The sequence below is a fragment of the Olea europaea genome, unplaced genomic scaffold, assembly GCF_002742605.1.
Source record: "Olea europaea var. sylvestris unplaced genomic scaffold, O_europaea_v1 scaffold1858, whole genome shotgun sequence".
Classification (NCBI taxonomy): Eukaryota; Viridiplantae; Streptophyta; class Magnoliopsida; order Lamiales; family Oleaceae; genus Olea; species Olea europaea.
Genome location: NW_019236364.1, coordinates 111,768 through 122,404, shown reverse-complemented (window position 1 = coordinate 122,404; position 10,637 = coordinate 111,768). Strand labels below are relative to the sequence as shown.

At 38.6% G+C, this 10,637-nt stretch overlaps 1 protein-coding gene across 1 annotated transcript in view; it reads left to right on the top strand.

Moving 5' to 3' along the window:
* Positions 1–7,773: 7,773 nt before the first annotated feature.
* Positions 7,774–10,637, top strand: part of LOC111378719 (actin-depolymerizing factor-like) — a 5,460-nt gene continuing 2,596 nt past the window's right edge. Inside the window, exon 1 of the mRNA XM_023001954.1 lies at positions 7,774–7,989. Coding sequence (XP_022857722.1) covers positions 7,972–7,989 — 18 coding nt within the window. The 5' untranslated portion in view covers positions 7,774–7,971. The remainder of the gene's footprint in view (positions 7,990–10,637) is intronic.

The following is a 10,637-nucleotide window of genomic DNA, read 5'->3' as shown; positions in this document are numbered from 1 at the left end:
TTTTCGTCGCTTTTAAAGCTAAAAAATCAAGACGAATTCGTCTGGAAAGAAGAACATCAAAAGGCTTTTGAAAGCCTGAATACATATTTATCAAGTCCACCAGTGTTGATGTCACCAATCTAAGGACGGCCAATAAAAGTGTATATATCGGCTGAAAAAGAATCAATAACGGGAATGGTCGTGCAAGAAGACCAATTTGGTGAAGAGAGGGCGATTTACTACTTGAGTAGACGGTTAAAAAAATGTGAATGTAATTACTCTACTATCGAAAAATTATGTCTTGCATTGTATTTCACATGTACAAAACTAAGGGCTTATTTACGGCCCGTAACCGTTTATTTGATTTCTAGAGTAAATTTGATTAAGTATATGTTCTCTCGCCTTATTTTACACCAAAAAGTAGGCCTTTGGACGTTAGCTTTATTAGAATTTGAAATACAATACATACCCCAAAAGGTAGTCAAAAATCAGGCTTTGACTAATTTTCTAGCCGATCATCCATGCCTTGACATACCTGAAGAAATTGAATTAGAAATCAATTCGCTCGAGCTAAAACTTTGGGTGTTGTATTTCGATGGGTCAAAAACCTCTAAAGGTGCAGGAATAGGAGTAGCATTGATAAATCCTTTAGGGATTTGCTACAAGTTCGCATTCACTTTGGATAGGATGTGCACCAACAATCAGGCCGAATATGAAGCCCTAATCGTGGGCCTAGAACTAATGATAGATATGGGGGTAAAAAATGTAAACATTAGAGGTGATTCTCAATTGGTAATTCACTAACTAATTGGTGATTTTAAATGCCAAAGCGATTCCATCATGAGTTAATATGAAATTGCCCAAGAGTTATTAAAAGAATTCGACCAAGTAGAACTTCAATGCGTTAATAGGATATACAATAACGTGGCAAATGAGTTGGCCCAGATGGCCTCAGGGTACTCAAAGGTTTTAAATTGGAAGTCTACTTGTGAGTATGGAACAATATTGCCTATGATCCAAAGAAGGGCGAGAAGGATTGAACTTCATTGCATACAAGATGGAGATGCAATGGATTGGAGGGCAGGGATTAAGGAGTTCCTTAAAGAACCTAATAAAAGAAATAGTAGAAAAATGAAGTTGCGTTTGCTAAACTATGCACTGATAGATGAAGAGTTGTTTAAGAAACGCTCTGATGGTATACTGCTAAAATGTGTGAGTTTGCAAGAAGCCAGGACGATCATGGCTAAAGTGCACGAAAGGATATGTGGAGCTCATCAAGCTGGTCAAAGGATGTGATGGTTAATTATTAGGAGTGGATATTTTTTATCAAAGATGAGAGAATTATGCGTTCAGTATGCAAGGAGTTGTTTAGCATACCAAAAGCATGGTCCAATACAAAGGGCGCTAGCACGGGAGATAACACCTATTATTAAACCTTGGTCGTTCAAGGGTTGGGCGATAAACTTGATAGGGAAGATTTATCCCTCATCGTCCAAAAGCAACATACTTTCGTTATAGTTGCAACCAATTATTTCACTAAGTAGGTAGAGGCGGTACCTTTAAAGGAGATCACCCAGAAGAATGTCATAGAATTTATTCGTGATCACATCATTTATAGATTTGAAATTCCACAAACTTTGATGGTAGATCACGGGACATCTTTAAATGGGGATCAAGTGAATAAATTTTTGAGTGAGTTTGGAGTTAAATTAGTAAACTCCACACCATATTACGCTCAATCCAACGGGCAAGCAGAATCTTCTAATAAGATTCTAAAAAATATCATAAGGAAAATGATAAATGAAAATGCCAGAAATTGGCACGAATGTCTAAACAATGCCTTATGGGCTTATAGGACATCGCCTCGGTTAAGTACCAAAATTACTCCTTTCCAACTTACTTGTGGACAGGAGGCCGTTTTGCCTATGGAAATCAACGTGCAATCTATCAGAGTGTGTTTGCAACATAAGTTAAGTAATGATGAGTATACCGAATCACTAGTTCAAAACTTATTAGAATTGGACGAATTAAAATTAGACGTCCTAGATAGATTGCAAATTCAAAAACGAAGAATGGCTAAATTTTATAATAAAAAAGTTATAGCCAAGTCGTTCAACTTGGGCGAACTGGTTTGGAAAACAGTACTTCCTTTGGATAGCAAAGATCCAAAGTATGGCAAATGGTCTCCCAATTGGGAAGGACCATATAAAGTAATAATGTATTGTCTAATGGGGCCTATCATTTGGAAGATTTAGACGGCACCAAACACATGAGGATCATTAATGGCAAATATTTGAAAAAGTATGTTCCTTCCTTATGGGAAAGTAAACAAGTAAAAGCATAACCAAATTGCATTGAACGATTGTAGAGTAAAAAGGGCCAGAGCGAAATACGTTCAAATAGATCCTTTATTATCAAAATGTTCATTACAAAGCTACAAAATACAAGATGTTAAATGCTCTATAAACTACAACTAAGAGCAAACTAATCTCCCGGTCATTCGCCGAGTAAGAGGGTGTACTGGCCTTGATCGCCATCCTGATCGCACTGTTGTAAAGGCAAGCAGAGAGGCCGAGAAGCACTCTCAGCAAGCAGAAAGGAAGATGAAGCGCCCTCACATCGCCTTCCTAAATGCATCGCTGCAACGACGGGCAAGGGGGCTAAGAAGCACTCTCAACAAGCAAGGAGGCCTGCAGGCACCCCAAAAATTATCTTCCATCATCGAACTCCTTGTAGGAACGGAGACAATGGGAAGAACTTTGCTGCTGGCCAGAGAATATTTCCTATATCTCCCATTCCAAAGGTGACATCAAGAAATATGGTAAAGTGGGTAGATCAGATGATCCATTTCCATGGAAAACGAAAGTTTTGAATTGATTGTAAAAAATGCCAAGCAATGGCAGCAAATTGGTTTTTTGAAGAAGAAAATGGAAATGAAGATGAAAGTATGAAGTATACGTACATTTATAGAGAGGTGAAGGTGAAAAGACAGAATATGATGTGCATTTATAGAGGGATAAAGGTGAAAAGACAGAATATGAGCAGCCATATTCGTGTCTAGTAAAGAACAGCCATATTCGTGTCTAGTAAATGGGATTAAGTGGCCTAAAGTCTAAAAAAAAAATGCCTAAGCGATTGACGATTAAAAGACAAACGTCAATAAATATACAAAAGGCTAAAATAATTATTCATTAACAATGATGGCTGCTTTTATATCAGTATAAGGTTATAAAGGGAAAGTCAATACGAAATTACAAAAGGAAAAAGTTAAGGCATTATATGTCTTAATTACAATTCGCCCCATATCAAACGAATTCTTTCCCTAAGTCTCTCCCAGTCCTCGCTTTGCCGAGAAGAAGTGATGTTCAATTCAGCCACAACATCATCATCAACTTCCAACTTCTTGTACTGCTCGACCAAAGACTTAGATCGCTCAATTCCTTGGAAGACATTACGCTTTTTAGCAGCTATTCTCGCTTTGCAATCGTCCATCTTGGCTTGAAGTTCCTTCATCTGAGCAGCCAAACTAGTCATCAAAGAGTCTTCAATCATGACTTCGGAAGAGATTTCTTTCAACTCGTCCTCAGCTTTGTTGATCTTCAGAAGCAAAGACTCTTTTTTAGATACGGCACCAAGATATTGAGTACTTTTGGCCTTCAGTTCAACATTCTTAGCCAGCAAGGAGAAGACCTCGGAATGGACAACTTTTAACGTCGCTTTAAAATCAGCAGAAAGATTGAGCGACGAAAGTGTCAATGCTCGCTCCAATTTTGCATTCAAATGCTCAAGCTTATCCTTATGCTTGGCAGCACTAGCCTTACCGATGTCCATATCTATGAAGGACACATACTCAAATATCTACTACTTGAGGAACTTCATATCTTCCTCTGAAGAAGTAGAAGGACAACTGGATGAAGCAGGGCGATGTGTCTTGACTTGCCCCCAGGAAGTGAACAAGTCTTGAATAGAACGCACAATTTTATCAGCATCCTGCAAAGAAAATCGCTAATATTGAAGGTGTCCACTACACTAAACAAAATGGAGGTAAAGATGAAGCAAAGATTACCTCATCCGCAATCTTAGAAGGTGGCATATCCCCAGCCAAACCTGCCACCTGTGGCTCCACCATTCGTGAGGACTTCCTCTTGTCTAGGCGAGAAGACCTTACCGCAACGGGCAGACTCATAGGAGCATCTGCAGAACTCAAAAGGCAACAAATCAAAACCGATAGCACAAGCAAAGGTAAAGCATCAAAAAATGAATTACCTTCTGCTTCGATATTTGGGGGGTTAACGCCCTGGGAAGAAGGTGGCTCGTCTATTGGTTGTGATGAAGATTCTGGGACTGAAGATTTCTCTTTGAGCATAGTCCCTTCATCAGCTGGTTTGGACGAAGTAGCCCCAGCAGAGGATGATGGAGCAGGAGCTGCCAACACCAAAGCCTTCGAGGGAGAGGCTGAACTTTTCTGAGAAGTCCAAATAAACTATCAGCACATAGGAAAGTTTCAAGTATGAAAAGGTATGCTTATGAGTAAACCAATTTAATTACATTCCTCCTGACGATGAGAGGGGTGTCATCATCATCATCCTCCAAAATGGGAGATGCTGAGGCTGGCCGTTTGCGGTTTGGGGCACTTTTAGCTGTAGAGGGCTTAGCAGGAAGAGAAGCCGATGGACGGGCAGACTGTTTAGCACGAGCAGAGGAAGAGGGACTCCTAATGGATACATGAGTGACCAAAACAGGAGAGGTGAAATAAATGTTTGGCTGGTCCAGTGAATGGAAAGCTCGATTGGCATTAGTCGCAAACAATCTGCGCTTCACTGACGACCAGAGTAGTTCAAAAAGGGGATGGATGGCGTGGCTAGGATTGAAGGGGGCTAATGAAAAGTTGTCCGTCAAAAGAATATTGCGAGCATTTATAGCCTTGGCCTCTGCCTTATTAATGGTATGGCGGTCTATCAAATTCCTTGAATAGTAAGGGGGAACGGGCCAAGTTTGGCTAAAACCAAGTTGGCAAGCAAAAAATTGGGGAGCATATATTTTTACCCCAGCTTTGGCATTGGTCCCAGTCAAAATATCATGGAACAATTCCCTCCCGGTCAAAAACCGAATCCAAACGAACAAGGAAGTGCTTGCACTAACCATAGTGGATGGAGGTTGCACATAATCCGGAGTCAAAAAGGGAGGAAAAGGAAAGAAGGAAGGGATTGAATCCAAAGTATAAAAGAGTGAAAAAATGTCCCTTTTGGACATATTTACAGGAGTCAGGGGATCAATGGCTAGCCCATAACAGCTAGCAGAAGGACTGGAAAAAGATGGAGTACCAAGCGATGTAAAATAGGCTCTCAACCACATTTGAGTGAACCAAAGAGGCCCACTGCCAATGGGAGATGCACCATTCTTCAATTGGGATTGAAGAGAAGCCATGCCTCTATAGAGGGCAGCTAAAAAGAAAGAACATAAATTCAGAGGCCTACCACGTGCCAATTCGTGCGCTATGGGTAAATAGCTCAGGGAGGGCTTTATGCTTGGCACACACAAAATGTATTTACAAAGCCAAATCAAAAGAAAGGCCACTCGCTCAATATGGGAAGGCTCAATTTGCAGGCTTGAATAAGACTCGATGAGGCCTCTATCAAATTTTGGGACGACACCAGAAATCAAAATACCAGGGAAAATGGTATCGCCCAAAGGTGGCAGATTTACTAGGGCCCCAACATCCCTTAAGGTAATGGACATGGGGCCAAGAGGGAAAACAAAAGTATTATACTCAGAAGACCAAAAACTTAAAGTGATTGGAAAAAGTGCTGAATCAAAAACAGGGGGTTGAAGGGAGATTTCTAACAAATCAGAAATCCTAACATTATCAAAAATTGCCTTAGTAGGACCATGGTCCACAAGGCGAGCATGTCATCTACGGAAAACGACATCAGATTTAGGTCAAGTGTGAATACCTCTGTCGCGAAGTGGCCCCAGCGACAAAGAATTTAGAAACGGAGGACCTTGAGTACAAGGGAACAGCTGACCTATAGCCGCTTGTTCGATGGCCTCGACATTGTTGAATAAAGGACCTAAATAGAACTCATTGAGTTCGACATTGGCCGGTGCAAGGAAGTTCATAGTTATATATGGCCGAGTAAGGAGTATCTGAAAGTCTTCGAAGCTGAAGGAGTCACCAGACTGGGATTGTGAAGCAGCCAATAGGGACTAAATAGAGTTTTTCAGAGTTACGTAGCAGAGAAGCAAGAAGATTAACAGTAATATTGCGAGAGAGAAGCGCGAAAAAATAAGGCGTGATTTAGTGGTGCAATGAAATGGCGTATTTAGGGGTTATAAGGGTTTGCAAACGTCGCACATTTTCAAGTTATGGAAGAAAACAATGATTGAAATTCTTGAAAATTTCGAATGCAGGAAAACACAAAGTGAATATGGCAGAAATTAATAATTAGTATTAAATCTGCCATATTGGGGGGTAATTGTTGACACACAAAAAGTTCAGCCCAAGTCGAATAGCCCAAGGAATGAAACTCAATTAGAAGATCCCCAAAATCAAATGGCCCAAAGAACGACCCAATCAGGCAATGCAGGATAAAGGCCCAAATAGGGAAGCCCATGAATGCGGTAATACCATCGCCCAAGGTTACAAGTCGCCCAAGATTTGAGCGAATGGATTGCCATGCAATCGCCCAGAACTGAGCCCCTGTTCTCGCCTAAACCTTCGAGTCGCCCAGGATTTTAGCAAACGTAAAATGTTATGGTTACCCAAAGGTGCGGTTAATAAAGCAATTATTGAGTAACTCTTTCACGTTCCACGATTCAAGGAATTCAATTGAAGATGGTTGAACGACAAAAGTAATGTCAGCAGTTAGAGGAGCAGTTCCATGACAAGTTGGCCACTACGAGGAAAGTGGGCAGTTATTGAGCGATCAAGCAGTTTTTAAGCAGTTGATTACGAAGAAATCATCCATGGAATATAAAAGGAAGAAAAGATATAGAGCAAAGCACCCCAAATCAAACACTCTCAAAAAGAGAATATGTAACTTTAAATTTCTTAGTTTAGATTTAAACACTTCTTTTCAGTAACTCGTGTGCTTGTTCCCCTTGGAGGCATTCTGTCTTTATTTTCCAATTGTAAAGTCATCGCCAATAAAAACGCCCCTTTTTGGGACTTTGTTTCAAGAGGTTTGTCCCTTACACAATCGTCCGATCTCTTTTTAATTGTTAGCGACTAACCCGCGCGAAACAAGTTCATAAAATATTATAAAGATTATAAAGTAGGCTGTACTTCATCTTTTGAAAAAAGAAGGGTTAAATGGTATAATTTCCCCTTTTACCAGGCCAGTCACGAGACGGCCCCGTGCAAAGCTTTGACAAACCAACTCAATTTGCCGCTGTCAATACATTGTGTATTGTGAACTGTATTATATGGTATAAAAAATTTAGTATAAAATTATAATAAATACAAGTAGATGAATGATAACTCGATGAATTAAAGAGGATAGTACTATTTAATGGGCTTTTGTCGTTAAGATTATTGGGGTTTTTTAATGATCATAAACTGGATTGGGCCATGGACGGCACCTAAAGTAAGTGAGCTGTCTTTTTCACACTACTAAGTACTAACAGATAAGACCTGTCCCCAGCTCCATTGACAAAGCACAGAATGTAAATTGACTTATTTTTGGAAAAAAAATGAAAAAAGAAAAAGAAATCCCACTTTTTTCATCACAAAAATTTCAATCAATAACATAATTCCTGTCATCATGATCATGATTGACATAACACCACATACCACATGATACTGTATTATTGAACAATTTTAAACAGGAGTACTTTTGTATTCAATTCAATATCGACTGTCTCTCTACCCATAGCCCATTTTCTTACAAAGTGGCGTGACCCCAAAATTTTTCATATTCGGTGGCTCCATTTCTCTGTAATCCCTCTTTCTCTCTCTAAAACATTCTGTACTCTCTCTCCTCAACTGCTGCCATGTCTTTCAGAGGAGGGGTCAGTTTCCTTTCTAGATCTAAATTTTTTTACTTGGTTAATCTTTTTTAGTACTGGAAAATATATCTTTTATGACGTGTAAGAATTTCTGGGTTTTTATTTTTTGTTTCCATTCTAATGTGTTATTAAGTGTTTTGTGGTAAAAGTTTCAGTTCAATCATAAATGTATTGATCATAGATCTTCATGATTTTAGTTTAGAATTTTATGATTGATTTAGAGATATTGTTACTTTTGGTTTATTTTGCATTTCCTTTCTTTTTAAAATAATTATGTTTTTATTGTTGCGTGTTGGCTTTTAGTTTGAAAAAAAAACAAAAAAACAAAAAAACCAGCTCCAGATTAGACTGCCCAGGCATTGTGGAATTTATTTATTTATTTATTTATTTTTATTGTATTTCGAGGAGGTGACTGGGCCACAAGATGGTTTTTAGATCGTTGGAAAAGGGATAAAGCAAGAAAATTGAGAGTTTTTTGTGAACCCAAATGATAAAACATCCTTACTTTGTTGTTCTTTGGAGTTTGGACTTATGGATTTCGGTTTTTATATAACATCGGTATTGTATTTTTATACATCTGTCTTGGTTCCTGAGAGTTTTGATGGAAACTGAAAATTCAAGCCTGCTAACTTGATTTCTCATGTTGTGTACTATTTATCAAGCTGTCAAATTTAATGGAAGCTTTTCTATGCATTATATTTGTTTTATCGATTTTTCACTGTCTTGTTCTTCTGAGAATTGGTGTATTTTAAAAATAGAGAAATGAATAAGCAATAAGAAAGCTATTGAATTTAGAGTAATTGACGCAAAACATCCCTAAAAAGCTATTGAATGTAGAGTAATTGACGCAAAACATCCCTACCTTTCAGCTTTATTGTGGAAAACGTCCACACCTTTCATTTTTTGGCATTTTTGCCCTCAAATCAACCTTTCGTTGCGATGAAGGTCCTTCCGTCCAAGTTCCATCCATTTTGCCGTTAATTCAAGAGACAAAACCAATTTTTGTCCAGTTCGCAGGGGTAAAACCGCCTCACCCATTGAACCCCTTATTCCCGCCTTCTACGTAGTCCATATATATAACAGTAGCTGAAAGAAAATACTTTAAATTATTACATTAAATAAGGGAAAAAATGTCGTTAATTAAAGAGCATATATAGTGGTGAAATCCGACCATCACTGCTGCTTTTACGTTGTGTTTCTGGAAAAATGTAGTAAGATATATATTGAATGGGTGGTCAATTTATAGAGATGACTGCTAGATGTTTATTTTTAGTTTATGCTTATTGTGACCACAGGGTAAATTGAGGAGATCGAGTGGAAATGGGTGCTGTGAAGTATGTAGTGGTTCTACGTATAAGTTCAATGGTGAATGGCCCATCTTGGCTTATTGGTGAAGATGAACGGGTCCTATTCACTTCTTCTGGGAATCGAATGAACTTTGCGCTAATAATCCCTACGTAGTTATAATTTTGGCTTAAAACATCCCTCCCTATAAAAAGTTTGGCGAGTAAAGTCCCTAACTTTTAGAAATATTTGCTAATAATGTCCCTGCCTTTTAGAAATATTTGCGAATAACATCCCTAACTTTTAGAAAAAATTTGGCGAGAGAATTCCCAGTTTTCTTCCATATACCACCTGTTGATATACACAACTCAAAAGTCCCTAAATACACAACTCTATCACAGAATCTGAGACACAATTCATCCACCAATCAATCGAAAACTGAAACAAAAATATCCACTACCTGCTGAAGCAAAAATAACCGAAAACTGAAGCAAAAATAGATACAATTCATTTCAAATGTGCAAAATATCCACTGTGCAACCAACATAAGTCCTGAACTTGCTACATTCTCCCAGTACATAAATACCAAAAAAGGTTCATAAAGTGTTATATTATATCCACTACATGCAGACAATTTGTGCACTAAATAACAAAAACAAAAGCCAAAAAATTAACAAGTGAACTTGGCAGACGCCAGACAGCTTCATCCTAACAAGGTGCTGGAGGTGGTGCCCCTTTGCAGCCTCTCCTATTGTGTCCTGCTTCACTACACTTCGAACATGCCATTATTAGTCTCGATCTTTTTCGTTGACCTTCCGTTGTTCCTGAAATTGATTGTGAAGTATTAGCATTGCTCTTAGACTGCGTGGACCTCTTCGGTTGACTTGAAGAAGCCACCTCATTCCAATACACTTTCATCACAAGTCCTGTGTAAGAATTTATGCAAATTCTCTCTGTTGCACCATTTAGCATGAAAGAAGTCGACGAAAAGAACGGATCCCACTTCATAAACCACATTGTTTGGCTTATCATAAAATTGGCCTCCATAATGTACTTCGATAGTAAAATATTCAGAGTTACCACCTGCAAGCGATCGTATAAAGTTCACATCAAAATCAACCAACAAATTAGGGAGGACATTGACAGAACTCAATGCAAGAGGACATAACTCCATCGTATGATGTTAACAACCACGTGGACATTGACAGACTCAACTTCAACACTAAAACATGGATATCTTCTATGGCAGCAATACATCAAAAACAGAAAAGCAGGAAATACAACACTAACAACATTCCACTAAAATTTTATAGCTCACTGAAAATAATTAAAGTGACATAACTCAACCTCAACACCAAAACGGGTCC